This window comes from Dendrobates tinctorius, unplaced genomic scaffold, assembly GCF_039654945.1.
Source record: "Dendrobates tinctorius isolate UK_male_01 unplaced genomic scaffold, ASM3965494v1 ptg000028l, whole genome shotgun sequence".
NCBI lineage: Eukaryota > Metazoa > Chordata > Amphibia > Anura > Dendrobatidae > Dendrobates > Dendrobates tinctorius.
This window is the reverse complement of record NW_027361696.1, coordinates 72,167,624-72,184,203: the sequence shown is the minus strand read 5'-3', so window position 1 is coordinate 72,184,203 and position 16,580 is coordinate 72,167,624. Positions and strand designations below refer to the sequence as shown.

The following is a 16,580-nucleotide window of genomic DNA, read 5'->3' as shown; positions in this document are numbered from 1 at the left end:
CGTCCGCTTTTTATGTCATTTCCTTCCTCTTCCACAACCTTTTTTTTTTTATATTGTCATTTTTCTATCATATTTTTATCCAATATGTTTTATATATATATATATATATATATATATATATATATATATATATATAATTTTTTTCCATTTTTGGCCATTTTCCACTTTCCCTATACTTTGTGAACCCCCAACCCCTCCACCATGATCCGTCATGCAATCCTCCTGTGTGTGGCTCCTTCCGTTTCCCCCTCTTATACAGCTGATGATCCAAGATTGTTTGCCCATGTGCTCTGCTCAGTACGAGCGCATATTTAACACCGCACGTATCCCTGGAGTAGAGACAGGTAGGAACAATCTTGTGCATTTCTATAACCTTTGACTAAAGCTACGTTGGGCTTTTTCACTACTCAGATCATTGCCTTGATTTGTAGAACATGATTGAATAAGATTGTCCCAATAGGGGACATAGATATCGAAGGGGATTGTTGTCCACTTGAGGATCTCCTCCAAAGAACTGCAATGTAGATAATGGCTGATTGCTGGGGGTCTAAGGGGTTGCATAGCACGTAAATATTTTGTTTTGCAAGAAGCTTGGACTGTAGTAATACAATAAAATGATATATACTCCCCATTAAGTATTTGAGGACCATCCATAGACCTCAAACATCTGGATGGTTTGCTCTTCAATGACGTTCTAAAATGTCAACACCATTAGGTTTTGTAGGAGCAGCTGTCAGATACAGCCAGACTACGCAAAAAGAAAGCTGAGATGGTTTATTACCCACTCTGCTTTCCCAATCGCTGTGTATGTAGTATAGGAAGCATTGGTTTTCTTCTCCCATCCCACTTTATCACTGGATGATGGGAGGGAAAAGGAGCTGCTGGCTCCTAGTGGAGGCACAAGACTGAATTTGCTCTGTAACCGGGGCTAATATACCAACCTCAGTTACAGAGGAAATCGGCAATGTAAAAATGTTCTTAAATGTTGCAATGCTCCCAAAGGTCTTTTATGATCTGTTGAGGGGGAAAACAATGTGTTAAATGAAATAATGAATATATAAAAAGCATGAAAAAATAGGTAACTAAAAAAAAACTCTCAATCACTGTTGCTAGCCCCACTACATGCAAAAACAAGACCGAAACATGTCCGATACGTAAAAATTATTGTTCCAGAAAGCAGTGCTGTGGTAAGGCAAACATCCAACTCCGACTCCATCAAAATGGACTCCGAGTCAACAGCCCTGCCAGAAAGAAGACAAAATTAAAAATGTATTTTAGCGGTTCTTTCAGTCATCGGGGTGTGCATATAGCGGCTACCGTCACTGCTCAGTGTATATTGAGTGGCAGCGTCCCTGCACTTTGACTGAAAAGCTCCCGATGGATTGCATCTGTGCAGAGTGAGCTGGCAGTCAAAGGGCCAAGGCGCGCTTACAGCTTCCGCTCTGACTGTAGCTGCACCAAAACGCCTTTATGAATAAAAGCCGGCGACTCCTGGGAGAACTGAAGCTGATTTTCTCCTCGCAGTTGCACTTTCAGTAAGGTGACCGGAGAGCATTGTAACGCTATTTCCCTACAGAGTAACCCCACATCTGCGGGTTAATAGCTTTTAAGGACATGACAGATTCCCTTTAAGTAGCTTAATTTTGCATTTTGGGGTTGACAGACTCCCTTTAACGTCACTGCCCTGCATAGCGCTCTCTATCCGCACTAATTGGGTGACCCTCAGCAATCATCTAAGGCTAGGTTCACATTGCGTTAAAGCAGTCCGTTCAACGCATAGCGTTGACGAACTGCGTTAACGCTATTAGCATAACGCCATCGCATTATGCTATACCGCTAGCGTAGATACTTTATCTGCGCTAGCGGTGACGGACGCCGAACGTTGCAGCCCGCGTCCGAGGATCCGTCACAGAATGACGGGACATCGCTAGCGCTTGCCGATTTATGGCATGCGCTAGCAATGCGCTCCTAATAAAAGTGAATGGCAGTGTTAACGGATTGCGTTAAACCACGTTATGCCGCTGTGTAGCGCAATCTATTAAACGGACTGCCTGAACGTAATGTGAACCCAGCCTAACCTGAAGACAGATAACTTACTAAAGTGGGACCACCCCGGTAGTGACAAGAATCCATATTTGATATTAGTGGACCCCATCCATTAGTGATGTCAGGATCATACTGTGGAGCTATTGGTACAGATAGATTCAGGATACTGTTTGTGTAAGTTTGATCATTTCTGTATTCTACGGCCAGATACCATCCAGCACTTCTCCGACAGTAAGCACATTGTGGTGTATCACAAGGGGCGCTTCTTCAGGGTCTGGGTTTACTATAGTGGACGTCTGCTGAACCCCAAGGAACTGGAGATCCAATTCCAACATATCTTAGATGACACGAGCCCTCCACATCCGGGAGAAGAGAAACTGGCTGCTCTGACAGCCGGAGAGAGGTGAGAGGTCCTTATTGTTGATGAACGTACCATAGAGTAAAGGATAAGGTAGGGGTGCCTATAGTGGCCATCTGTGGATTGAACCTACTCAGCAGTCCCCTATGGGGCCATAACTACAGGAACCAGTTTACCGGAGGAGAGCAAAGTTCAGCCAAGGCATTTTTACCATTTCAGCAGGTGGCTGAGTTTTCGCCACCGGACTCTGTGTTATTGCCGATCTTCCTTTTTAACTCCTTCATCCCATGCAATTTTCCAATTTTTGGTTTTCATTTATTCCTCTAAATTCTTTCCAGTGCCATAACTTTTTTATTTTTCCGTTAATATGGCGATGTGAGGGCTTGTTTTTTGTGGGACGAGATGTCCTTTTGAAGGACATCATTGATTTTGCCATATAGTGTACTGGAAAGCGGGAAAAATTGAAATTGCAAAGCTTTTTTTTTTTTGGGGGGGGGGTGTTATTTACCATGATCAGTATATGGTAAAAGTGACCTTGAAATATGATTCCCCAGGTTAGTACGTGTATGCAGACACCAAACATGTATAGGTTGTTTGTTTTTAAAACCTTAGTGACAGAGACAATTTGCTACTCAATGACCAGGCCAATTTTTACAACTCTGACCACTGTCACTTCATGAGGTTATGACTCTGGAACGCTTTAACGGATTCTGCTGGTTCTGAGAATGTTTTTTCATGACATATTGTATTTCATGTTATTGGTAAAATTTCTTCGATATGACTTGCGCTTATTTATGAAAAAAAAGGAAATATGGCGAAAATTTTTAAAATTTTGCAATTTTCAAACTTTTACTTTTTATGCCCTTAAATCAGATAAATATGTCACACAAAATACTTAATAAATAAGATTTCCCCCATGTCTACTTTACCTCAGCACAATTTTGGAAACAATTTTTTTTTTTGTTAGGAAGTTATAAGGGTTAAAAGTTGACCAGCGATTTTTTATTTCTACAAGAAAATTTACAAAACCATTTTTTTATGGACCACATCACATTTGAAGTCACTTTGAGGGGCATATATGACAGAAAATACCCAAAAGTGACACCATTCTAAAAACTGCACCCTTCAAGGTGCTCAAAATCACATTCAAGAAGTTTATTAACCCTTTACGTGCTTCTCATGAACTGAAGCAATGTGGAAGGAAAAAATTAAATTTAACTTTTTTCACTAACATTTTATTTCAGAACCATTTTTTTTATTTTCACAAGTGTAAAAAGAGAAAATGAACCACAAACTTTGTTGTGCAATTTCTACTGAATTTGCCGATACCCCACATGTGCGGGTAAACCACTGTTTGGGCGCACAGCAGAGCTTGAAGGAGCGCTGTTTGACTTTTTCAACGCAGAATTGGCTGGAATTAAGATCGGATGCTATGCCGCATTTGGAGAGCCCCTGATGTGCCTAAACAGTGGAAACCCACCAATTCTAACTCCAACCCTATCCCCAACACACCCCTAACCCTAACCACAAACCTAGCCCTAATCCCAACCTTAACCTTAGTTCCAACCCTAACCTTAAATTTAGCCCCAACCTTAACCCTAATTTTAGCCCCATCCCTAACCCTAACTTTAGCCCAACTCTAACCCTAATGGGAAAATGGAAATAAATACATTTTTTTATTTTTACCTAACTAAGGGAGTGATAAAAAGGGGTTTGATTTAGTATTTTTTTATTTTGATCACAGTGATCAAAATGAATCAGTGGGAAAAATCTCCTATTGTTGCCGGGTGCCAGCCGGCAGATCTCGGTGGGCGCAGTGTGCAAGCACCTGCCATTTTCTCCCAGAAGAAGACGCCGGCTGCCCGGGGGTCTTCAGGGGGGCATGCACGGACAACAGAGGTACCAGGGAGGTGAAGGGGGACCCTATTTCTCTCTCTCTCTCCTCTGACGTGCAATCACATCAGAGGAGAGAGAAATTAAATGGAAAATCTGACTCATTTTGGCGGTCACCCTTATACAGTTAATAACGGCGATCACAACACCGGGGTCGGTAAAAACTGACCTGAATCATGTTCTCTGGGGTCTCAGCTACTTCCGGTAGCCGAGACCCCGGAGAAATTCCAACGCTGGGGGGAGCTATAACCTTAAACCTCAGCGCCGTTAAAAAGTGGCACTGTGGTTTAAGTACCCTTAACTGCCATCATTAAAAGGCGTATTGGCGGTCGTTAAGGGGTTAAGTGGTGAAAAAAATTCCGAAATCTTTATGAAAAAAAGTTTTTGCGTTTGTTGCCATTTTCCGAGATTCGTAGCGTCTCCATTTTTTGGGATCTGGGGCTGGGTGAGGGCTTATTTTTTGCACCCTGAGATGACGTTTTTATTTATACCATTTTGGGGTAGATATGTTTTTATCGCCTCTTATTGCATTTTATTGCAATGTTGCGGCGGCCAAAAAAAATGTAATTCTGGCGTATCTTTTTTTTTACTCTGTCGCCTCATTGGGGGACACAAGACCTTGGGTGTTATGCTTTCTGTCCACTAGGAGGCGACACTATGCTTAATCTGAAAAAGATTTGGCTCTGGCTCCTCCTCCACAGTATACACCCCTGGGCGGCATCCGCCTTACCTCAGTTTTTGCTTAATGTCGCAAGGAGGCACACCATAAGAAGATTCTTCTTGACACAGATGAAGAAAAGAGGGTCTCTCTGAGACTCCCGACATGGCTCCCTCCTCGGTCCTCTTTTTAGCGGTACCCGGTTGAGGTAGAGATGGCTCTTCCCCATGTTGCTCCCTCCCCAGCCCTTCGGGTGCATGGTTCGAGGTCGAGAACCCCCCTCCTTCCCCAGGCCCTGGGCTTTTTGGGTTGAGGCTGAGGTGAGGAAGAATTCCTCCTGATGGCGGTGAAGCCCCCTCCCTAACCCCCTCTAGGGATGTTAGGTTGAGACGCCACAGGTAGGAGCTGCGTTCGCAGCGCTAACTTTATTGTAGCCCCAGCACTGCTGTGGTCTGCTATGGGGCCAGGGGCTGTCATATTTGGGCCACAGTATGCAGGGATTCCTGTCCCTGCGGCAGCGTCAGCCCTCTAAAGGGGTCAAAAAGACCCTTCACAGGGCTGCGCTGCGTATATAGGGGCGTCCGGGCGATATGGCACTCATCCGGGGGGGTTTTGGTTCGTTTTCCGCCCCCCTCCGGACTACCGCGCCGCTCTGGAGCCCTTCCCGGGCAGGATTTTGTACTTTAGTCCGCGGCTTCGGCCTAAGCCGAAGCCGCCGCCCTTGTTACCGCCCCCGGCCTGCCCCCCTGGATGATGATAATGACGCTGCACAGCGTCATACAGGGGCCGGATCGAGCCAGGAAGGCGCGGTTTTGCCTGGCTGCGCGCCCTTTTTCTGCTCTCCGCCCCTCCTCCCTCCCACCTCTTTACCTCAGGGAAGACAGCAGCGCTGCTATATTACTCAAGAACGCTGCACAGTCTCCAGGGGGCGCAGAACCGAAGTTTTTCTGCTGGCGCCGGATCTAGGAGCACACCGGTGGGGTAAGGCACAGCAGGATAATATCCTGCTGTGGACGCAGACTCCCTATAGGTTCCCTATAGCGCTCCTCTGCATAGCCCCCCCTGTAAGGTTTTTGGTCAGAATAACCTGCCGGCACTCAGTGCACTATGTCGGTCTCCAGGTCCGAAAGAAGAAGAGAGAAAAAACAAACAAAAAAAAACAGGTTTATCTGCTGTTACGCAGTCTGTTCAGCCTGCAAAGCCAATCTTCCCAGTGGCAACATGCACCGTACTGCTAGAGTTGTTCCCAAAATGCTGGGTCAGTGCCCCAAGAGGCTCCTGTCACTGTTTCAACTCCACTGACATGCCGGTATGGGCTGCATCTATGTCACAGTCCATAGATACGCTGACTTCCACATTGCTTCAGGCTATGCAGGGTCATATCCCAGCTATAAGCGGACAGGCAGTCCCTGGCAATGCTAGTAGTGAACGGCCCCATAGGTCACGTTCAGCTACGTCCTCCCATGGCTCACGGTCGTCCCGCTCTAGGCAGAGACACCGTAATTCTAGGTCTCCTAGACCGTCTCGTTCCAGAGACAGGCGCAGCAGATCTCCACAGAGATCTTCGGGCATGGAAAAGCGGCGGTCCAGATCTCCCTCCAGGCAACGCCTCAGCGATGCGCAGGATTCAGAGGGCATCTGTGACTCCGAATCAGAAAAGGAAACATAGGATTCTCAGGCTCCTTGTCCTCCTAGCAATACAGCGCTAGTTGAGGACATTATCACTTCTATTCATCGGGTGCTGGTTTTATCCGATGCTCCCCAAGAACCCCCAAAACATAAGATCTGTTTTGAGGGGCCCCTGAAGTCCCTATAGTTTTTTTCTGATCACCCAAGCTTTCAGGACATCCTTGATAAGCATTTTTCGCAGCCTGCCAAAAAATTTGCCAACCGTAAATAAAACCGTAAAAAAGGGCTAGATACTCTTTTTTTCTCAAAAAGACCAAGAAGTGGACAGATCCACCGGAAATCGATCCCTCTATCTCTAAGCTTGCAGCACAGTCTCTCCTCTCACTGCCAGATAGCTCAACCCTGAAGGATACAGCAGATCGGCAGGTTGAGCGCATGGCTCGTTCAATTTTTGAGGCTGCAGGAGCCTCCCTGGCTCCCGCGTTCACCTCAACGTGGGCAGCCACGGCCATTCTGTTATGGGCCAAAAGATTGCAGGAGAACCTCCAAAAGTCTGCTCCTCAGATCTTTGATCAACTAGTTCAGATAGCGGTGGTGGCAGATTACATACGCCTTGCAGCTTTTGATTCTGCAAGAGGCGTAGCAGGTATAGCAGCGAATGTAATTACAATCAGACGTATCCTCTGGCTGTGAGAATGGGAAGCGGACGCGTCTTCAAACAAGCCTCTTACTGATCTCCCGTACGTCAGTGGGAGATTTTTTTCGGGGAAAAATTAGACAAGATGATTTCCAATGCCACGGGGGGTAAGAGTACCTTTCTTCCCCAACCGCAACCTAAACGTACGTTTAAGCGACGTAACCAGGCTAGGTTCCGGTCTTTTCGGAACTCCTCAGGCTAGGCCGCTTCACGTCCTTCACAGAATTACAACCGTTCCCCCTCACAGGGACAACCAAAGGACAGCACAGAGGACGGACAAGAATTGGCGGTCAACATCAGGCCAGGCAAAGCCCAAAGGAGGGAAACTCCAGAATTTCTCCTCGTCATGACTCACGAAATACGGAAGACACCCCACCTGTAGGCGGTCGACTTTTAATCTTTCAGCAAGTCTGGCTGCCTATTACAGAGGACAGGTGGGTCAAGGAAATAGTGTCTCTCTCTCCTTCAAGCAGGAGTCATAATACGGGTTCCTGAAAACGAGAGATTCCGAGGACTCTACTACAACCTATTCGTGGTTCCCAAAAAGGGAGGCAGCGTTCGGCCAATACCTGGACCTAACGCAACTCAAAAAGTTTGTAAGAGTTCGGCAGTTTCGCATGGAGTCCCTTCGATCCATCATTGCTGCTATGGAACAGGGAGAATATCTCGCCTCCATAGACATACAAGAGGCATACCTGCACATCCCTATTGCGCCTGCTCATCAAAGATCTCTCAGGTTCACAATAGGGCAGAATCAGTACCAGTTCGTGGCTTTGCCTTTCGGATTAGCCACGGCTTCCAGAACATTCACCAAGGTTATGGCAGCCACCATGGATGTCCTACACTCCAGAGGCATAGTGGTCGTCCCATGTCTGGATGATCTACTCATCAAGGCACTTACTGTCAAAGACTGCGAAGACAGCGTCTCGATCACGATCAACACACTAACTCGTCTAGGCTGGCTAGTCAACTTTAAGAAGTCGTCAACTACTCCCGAGTCAGTCACTGATCTTCCTAGGGATCCTGTTCGATACCTCCAGGGGTCTGGTACACCTTCCCAAGGACAAGGTACAAGCTATCCGCTGTGCAGTTCGCAGGTTAATCCACATACCTTGCCGATCTCTTCGGTTTGCCAGGAGACTCCTTAGCAGGATGGCAGCAGCAATGGAGGTGGTACCATTTGCCCAGTTCCACCTCAGACCTCTTCAACTAGCCATTCTCAGATCCTGGGACAGGAACCCTTTCTCCCTCGAAAGGGAGTTCCGACTGACGGAGTCAACCAGGAAATCACTGTACTGGTGGCTCAAACCACCCGTATTGGCCAAAGGAAAATTCTTTCTTCCCAGTCGATGGAAAGTCCTGACCACCGATGCGAGTCTAACAAGATGGGGTGCAGTGCACCTACTTCACAGGGCACGTGGTCTCCAATAGAAGCGACCATGCCCATCAACATTCTGGAGATACGAGCTATCTTCCTGGCGCTAAAAGTTTTTTGCCATCTGCTGAAGGCCTCTCACATCAGAGTGCAGTCGGACAATGCCACGGCAGTGGCATATGTGAACCACCAAGGTGGGACTCGCAGTGCCCAGGCAATGAGAGAAGTGGCGCGTCTCCTTCGCTGGGCAGAAAACAAGAAATCAGTACTCTCAGTGGTCCACAGTCCGGGTGTGGACAACTGGGAAGCCGATTACCTCATCAGACAGGAAATGGACTCGGGGGAGTGGTCTCCATCCCAAAATCTTTCGTCGGATCTGTTATCGCTGGGGGACTCCGGACGTGGACCTAATCGCATCTCATCTCAATGCCAAGGTCTCCATTTTCATGGCAAGGACACGCGGTCTGAGGTTGCTCGGGGCGGATGCCCTGGTTCAGGACTGGACTCAGGTCCAGCTTCTGTACATTTTCCCACCTCTTCCCCTGATGGCCAGAGTCATGAGGAAGATCAAGCAGGAAGGAGTTCCGACCATCCTAATTGCGCCGGACTGGCCCAGACGTACATGGTACGCCGACATCCTTCAGCTTACAGCAGACACCCCTTGGCGTCTTCCAGACCGTCCCGATCCCCTGTCTCACGGCCTGTTCTACCACCAGAATTTAGGGACTCTCAATTTGACGCCGTGGTCCTTGAAACCTGGGTTTTAACCCAGGCAGGGTTTGCTCCAGACGTCATTAGAACCATGATCAGGGCACGGAAACCAGCTTCCGCCAAAGTTTATTATCGTACCTGGAAAACGTATTTTACTTGGTGCGACTCTCGCGGGCGAATTCCGTTCCCTTACTCTCTTCCGAAAGTTCGTGGTTTCCTTCAATCAGGTCTGGACGCCGGCCTATCCTTAGGATCGCTTAAGGGTCAGGTGTCAGCGCTTTCAGTGCTCTTTCAGAAGCGCATTGCTAACAAACCACAAGTCAGGACGTTTCTTCAGGGAGTCTCCAGATTGGTCCCTCCTTACAGACGTCCACTGGATACGTGGGACCTTAATTTGGTCCTAACTGCTCTACAGGCACCTCCTTTTCAACCTCTTAAGGAAGCTCCACTTCGAGTTTTATCACAAAAGGTGGTCTTCCTCGTGGCAATCACCTCGCTACGCAGGGTGTCTGAGCTGTCAGCGCTCTCCTGCGAACAGCTTTTCCTATTCTTCCACCAGGACAAGGTGGTTCTCCGTACAGTTCCATCCTTCCTTCCAAAGGTTGTGTCTGATTTCCACCTCAATGAGGGCATCTCATTACCGACCCTTTGCCCGGCTCCGGTTCATAGAGTGGAGAGGGCCCTGCATACTCTTGACCTTGCCAGGGCATTGCGTATGTGTGTGTCTAGGACTCCACCCTTCCGGAAGTCTGATTCCTTTTTTTCCTTATTCCAGAAGGCATTCGCAGGGGTTTACTGGCTTCAAAAGCTACCCTTGCCAGGTGGATCAGGTCCACCATCCATGACGCCTACCGCCTAAACAATTCTCCTATTCCGGCCGGTATCACGGCACATTCCACACGGGCGGTAGGAGCCTCCTGGGCCATTCGATGCCAGGCTTCAGCACAACACGTGTGTAAAGCGGTCACTTGGACTAGCTTACACACGTTTACAAAACAATACAGTGTGCATACTCAGTCCTCAGTGGAAGCGAGTCTGGGTAGACGGGTACTGTAGGCGGCAGTGTCCCAAGTCTAGGGACCTGTCAGCACAATATTCGTCCATTGCTTCCCACCCAGGGACTGCTTTGGGACATCCCAAGGTCTTGTGTCCCCCAATGAGGCGACAGAGTAAAGGAGATTTTTGTGTACTCACCGTAAAATCTCTTTCTCTTAGCCTCTAATTGGGGGACACAGCTCCCACCCTGTTGCCCTTGCGGGCTGTTATTATGTTGGGTACTCATATTGTTCCTTGAGCTGTACATAGTAGCCTTTGTTTATAGGCTTGGTTATGTTGGATTTGTTATCTCCTCCTACTGCTTGGGTACAAAAACTGAGGTAAGGCGGATGCCGCCCAGGGGTGTATACTGTGGAGGAGGAGCCAGAGCCAAATCTTTTTCAGATTAAGCATAGTGTCGCCTCCTAGTGGACAGAAAGCATAACACCCAAGGTCTTGTGTCCCCCAATTAGAGGCTAAGAGAAAGAGATTTTACGGTGAGTACACAAAAATCTCCTTTTTCTCAATACTCCATTTACCGATCGGATTAATTTACTTTATAGCTTGATAGATCAGATATTCATGAACGCAATGATACCAAATAAGTATAAGTGCATTTTTTATTGTTTTTTTATGGGCTAAAAGGGGGTGATTTGAACTTTTGTGTGGGGGGTTATTTTTATTTTATTTTTTTTAGATTCTTTTAAAACTTTTTTTTTTTTTTTTTTACTTTTTACTGTTGTTCAGTAATCTACTTAGGACAGTTGAAGCTGCGATTGTCTGATCACCTGTGCTATACGTAGCAGCGCTTAATAACTGCCATATGTAGCAGAAATCATGATCTGCTATGGACATCGGCCACAGGCTAGCATTCACAGGAGGATCGTCATGACAGGCCGGGGGTCTTCTCCTTACCCCTGGCTGTCTTGACAAACCATTGGCACCTCATGATCACATGACCGGGGCACCGATGGGTGGGACATGTGATGCACTTCTAGCCTGCACGTGATAAATACCGCTGTTAGTGATTGACAGCGGCATTTAACAGCCACTGGTGGATTGCGATTCCACTTGTGGCTGTTAGAGGCACTTGATGGCCGATCAAACAGCCATGGAGTGCAGACTCTGCGCGGGCGGGAACACAGCCAATGACGTAAACATGCGTATTACTCTTCTTACCATTTTTATCGTCCTGTCTTCATTTCTTTCATTTTGTTTCTCTCTCTTCAAGGACGACTTGGGCCAAAGCACGCAAGTCTTATTTCCGCAGCGGGAAGAACTTGCATGCCCTGGATCTGGTGGAGAAAGCAGCTTTTTTCCTGACTTTAGATGACAGCGAGCAGGGTCTCCGTACAGATGACCCAGTAAACTCTCTGGACGCCTACGCCAAATCTTTACTACACGGGAAATGTTACGACAGGTCGGACTTCAACTTCTAAATCTAATCCTTGGAGGGAGGGACAGATTTCTCCCGGATTCTCTAGACTCTGCCTGACCTGGCATATATGAAGCTGTTAGCTCGGGTCAGGAGACCCGGCGGTCAGATGGAGTCTTTAGATCCCAACACGGGTCAATTGTTTTGACCTCATTATAATCTTCTCCATAATTCTGCGTTATTGTGTCATGTTTCCTGTAAGTGGCTTACACACAATCTGTTCTCCTCTTGAACCCCCGTTAGATGGTTTGACAAGTCGTTTTCCTTTATCATATTCCAAAATGGAAAAGTGGGATTAAACGCTGAGCATTCATGGGCAGATGCTCCCATCATTGGACACATGTGGGAGGTAAGGTTAAAAATGAACACCTAATTATTAATCCTGTTTCCCTGTTCTCCAGTTAGTGTCACTAGACATCACAAAGCAAAGTGTGTACATTTTTAAATAGGCCTTAGACCATATGAGGCTGGTGTAGTTACTATAAAAATCCTTATCCCAATGGCTGTATAATACTTTATTGAAACTTTTAAGCTCCACTCCGGTATTTTTATTTTATTTCACCCCCAGAATGATATTAATAATTTCTGATTTCTGCCTCTGCCGCCATCTTTCACTGTTCCCGGGGTCGCTCTGGTCCCGTTCCACCTTCTTATGAAGTCGGATGTAACAGTTACAAGTTCTCAATATAAGACTATGGCGTGCCTTGTTCTCGTTCTCATAGACTTACATTAGAAAATGTCCTCTGGCTCGCCCTGGAGCAATCCGGCGGGTCACAACCAGCAGAACAAGACAAGAGTGGTGCCAATGACCGTGAGTATGAGACTACAACCCCTGGCAAAAATTATGGAATCACCGGCCTTGGAGGATGTTCATTCAATTGTTTAATTTTGTAGAAAAAAAACAGATCACAGACATGGCACAAAACTAAAGTCATTTCAAATGGCAACTTTCTGGCTTTAAGAAACACTAACAGAAATCAAGAACAAAATATGTGGTAGTCAGTAATGGTTACTTTTTAAAACCAAGCATAGAGGAAAAATTATGGAGTCACTCAATTCTGAGGAAAAAATTACGAAATGACCCTCTAAATTTTCTTTCCCAAAACTAACACCTGCATCAAATTAGATATGCTCGTTAGTCTGCATCTAAAAAGGAGTGATCACACCTTGGTGAGCTGTTGCACCAAGTGGACTGACATGAATCATGGCTCCAACACGAGAGATGTCAATTGAAACAAAGGAGAGGATTATCAAACTCTTAAAAGAGGGTAAATAATCACACAATGTTGCAAAAGATGTTGGTTGTTCACAGTCAGCTGTGCCTAAAATCTGGACCAAATGCAAACAACATGGGAAGGTTGTTAAAGGGAATCTGTCACCTTTTTTGGACTATGAGCCGCCGGCAATGACATCAGGGGCTTATCTACAGCATTCTGTAATGCTGTAGATAAGCCCCCGATGTAACCTGAAAGATAAGAAAAACACGTTAGATTATACTCACCTGAGGGGGCGGTTCGGTCCGATGGGTGTCGCGGTCTCGTCCGATGCCTCCCATCTTCATAGGATGCCGTCCTCTTCTTCCCTTTCTGTAGTAGCTCCGGCGCAGGCCCACTGCTCTGCCCTGTTGAGGGCAGATCAGAGTCCTCCAGTGCGCAGGCGTCGGGAGGAGTCTGGCGCCTGCGCACTGCAGTATTCTGCTCTGCCCTCAACAGGGCAGAGCAGTGCACCTGCGCCGGAGCCACTACAGGAAGTGAAGAAGAGGACGGCATCGTATGAAGATGGGAGGCGTCGGACTGGACCGCTCCCTCTGGTGAGTATAATCTAACGTGTTTATCTTATCTTTCAGGTTACATTGGGGGCTTATCTACAGCTTTACAGAATGCTGTAGATAAGCCCCTAATGTCAATGCCGGCAGCTCATAGTCCAAAAAAAGGGTGACAGATTCCCTTAAAAGGCAAACATACTGGTAGACCAAGGAAGACATCAAAGCGTCAAGACCAAAAACTTAAAGCAATATGTCTCCAAAGCCGGAAATGCACAACAAAACAAATGAGGAACGAATGGGAGGAAACTGGAGTAAACGTCTGTGACCAAACTGTAAGAAACCGCCTAAAGAAATTGGGATTTACATACAGAAAAGGTAAACGAAAGCCATCATTAAGACCTAAACAGAAAAAAACAAGGTTACAATGGGCTAAGGATAAGCAATCGTGGACTGTGGATGTGATGTAGGCAGCAGAGTTGTAAACGCATGTCCTGTGTACATACATATCTAACAGATCTGTGTTTGCAGTGTGTATGTGTAATATATAGAAAATTCTACCGCAAGGCAACCTTTGTTATTGTATTGAACATCTTTAAAGACGTTTGTTTCAGGTTCTTTAAAGAGGTATTCCCATCTCCAAGATCCTATCCCAATATGTAGTAGGTCTAATAATAATATGATATTAGCAAATACATATAATTAGAAATATAGTATAGTTTTTCTGATTCGCTGTGTCTCTTTCCTCATGTGCAGGCATTGCAGGACCTTAGGTATCCATGGTTACGTCCACTGATAAAGTGACAGCTAGTTACTAGTGGTCGTAACCATGGATACCTAATGTCATGCATTGCCTGCACATGAGGAAAGAGACACAGCGAATCAGAAAAACTATACTACATTTCTAATTGCAGATATTATTATTATTATTATTACACCTACTACATATTGGGATAGCATCTTGGAGATGGGAATACCCCTTTAAAGGGACTGTAGCATCAAAAATTTTCTTTTTCAACAACCGAAAAAAATGCAAAGTGTTCATGTTTTCATTTAAATAAAATATTTAGTAGTTGAAATTTGATGTAAAAGAAAATGTTTTGCTATTATCAAGTACCAGATATTGAGATGGGATCTTGGAGGTGGGAATACCCTTTAATCGTTATAATTTCAAAGTGCTTGTAAAAGTAAGCAACTTTGCAATTTTGCTTCTTATTAAAAATCTTCCCTGTTCTCAAGAATGATGGGAGTCTTAATTTTCTGACTCAAAGCAGCCAGTTAAAAGAAAAAAAGTTAGACCCAAAGTGATTGAACTGCTTTGTTGAAAGAGCAGCACCACATTGTGGTCAGATGATGATATAACCCAAGAAGAAATACATAAAACATTTTGGATTGTATGTATAATAAACTTATCACTTTTTTTTTCCCCCTCTTCATGTTTTTGCCTCCTAGTCAATGTTGGCCACAGACTGTTTCCAGCTCGGGTACAACGATGAAGGTCACTGCAAGGGGCAAGTACATACCACCGTGCCATTACCAAAGAGGATGGAGTGGGAAATCTCTGACGAGGTGAGCGAACCCACCCAACTCTCCCCAAAAACAACTTTTCGCCTTTGAGAAATCTCTCCCAATAGGTTAGATCATAATTTTTTTTTAAAAAATTCTGCCCTCATATTGGATAGGTTCAGGGTTCCTGCTTTTATGTAGGAGTTTACAAGTTGATTGGTTCAGAATTTCTATATTACTGCCATAACTACACTAAATTACTGCTTTTTTATGATATTTGATACATTTTATTCTTCTGGTTTTTTTTCCTTTTTTTTTTTTTTCCTGAACAGTGCCAAGAAATCATCCACGATTCCCTAAAAGTTGCCCAAACCATAGCAGATGACGTAGATTTCCACACTTTCCCCTTCAAAGACTTTGGCAAAGGTTTAATAAAGAAGTGTAAGACTAGCCCTGACGCTTTCATCCAGATCGCTCTGCAGCTCGCGCACTACAGGGTGAGCCTCGACTCGACAGGATGTCCATTTGTGTCTTCTTAGTATCATGCAATTTCTGATTTCACCTGCATAGGAAAACTTCAGTCTTCAGGTGGATGAATGGTGTTCAGGAGCTTTGCCAACTCCATACCCTGCAGGTGCCAACTATCTTATACAGCCAGCACCGAGCAGTAACAGTAGCAACCGGGACTAGCTCCAATCGCTGCTTTTTAATCTAAAAGTCTCTTATTTCATGGCACAATCATTCCGGCCATCTGTATGCCTCCACAACAAGATTTTGAGGGGCCGAAGCATAGCAATGAGTAGAGACATGGTGGCGTTATGGGGGCTACAGGTTCCCTTTAAGGAGCTAGTAAAGTCCCATTCACAAGTGCTAATGGCAGCTATCTCCTATAGATTTTTGTCAGTGTCTTCCATGATTTGAGAAGTGTCAGGATTCCTATGTATACAATGCCTTACTTATACAAGAAACTTTACTTTTTTTTAAAGGATAAAGGAAAATTCTGTCTGACTTATGAAGCTTCCATGACAAGACTTTTCAGAGAAGGAAGAACAGAAACTGTGCGTTCATGTACTATAGAGTCCTCAAACTTTGTCAAGGCCATGATAGAGCCATCTAAAACGGTGAGCATCCAAAAAAGCATTTGAAGTGTTAATTTGATGCAAGCACTGGAGACCTCCTTGTGTGTAAGACAAAAGTATTCTCATGTCTCCTTTTATCCTTTGGAGGACAGAAAACCTTCCCTTTTTTCCTCCTTTGGGGTGGTATAGGTTTGGCAGCATGATAAATGACTGATAGTTACCTCGCTGACAATGCCTCCCTGGGTTGTCGTACAGGAGAACCAGGACTTTATATTCACGAGCAGCAAAAGGACTTGAAGCGTCTGACCACCACAATTGATACGTCCACAATGATGTTGTGCCCGACGCTCAACAATATCAATACTTGCCTCCCGCAAGCACTTCCATTCCTGCGAT

The 16,580-nt window shown here is 45.6% G+C and overlaps 1 protein-coding gene across 4 annotated transcripts in view; it reads left to right on the top strand.

Annotated features, from left to right (window-relative positions):
- LOC141085543 (carnitine O-palmitoyltransferase 1, liver isoform-like) overlaps positions 1–16,580 on the top strand; it is a 65,584-nt gene that overhangs the window by 40,206 nt on the left and 8,798 nt on the right. For 3 of the 4 annotated variants that reach the window (XM_073570984.1, XM_073570983.1, XM_073570985.1), the window contains exons 10-15: positions 2,254–2,449; positions 11,634–11,822; positions 12,081–12,186; positions 15,052–15,168; positions 15,438–15,602; positions 16,092–16,226. In XM_073570984.1, the coding sequence (XP_073427085.1) occupies positions 2,254–2,449; positions 11,634–11,822; positions 12,081–12,186; positions 15,052–15,168; positions 15,438–15,602; positions 16,092–16,226 (908 nt within the window). Of the gene's footprint in view, positions 1–259; positions 345–2,253; positions 2,450–11,633; positions 11,823–12,080; positions 12,187–15,051; positions 15,169–15,437; positions 15,603–16,091; positions 16,227–16,580 lie in introns of all 4 variants that reach the window. The other variant, XM_073570986.1, reaches the window with a different exon arrangement.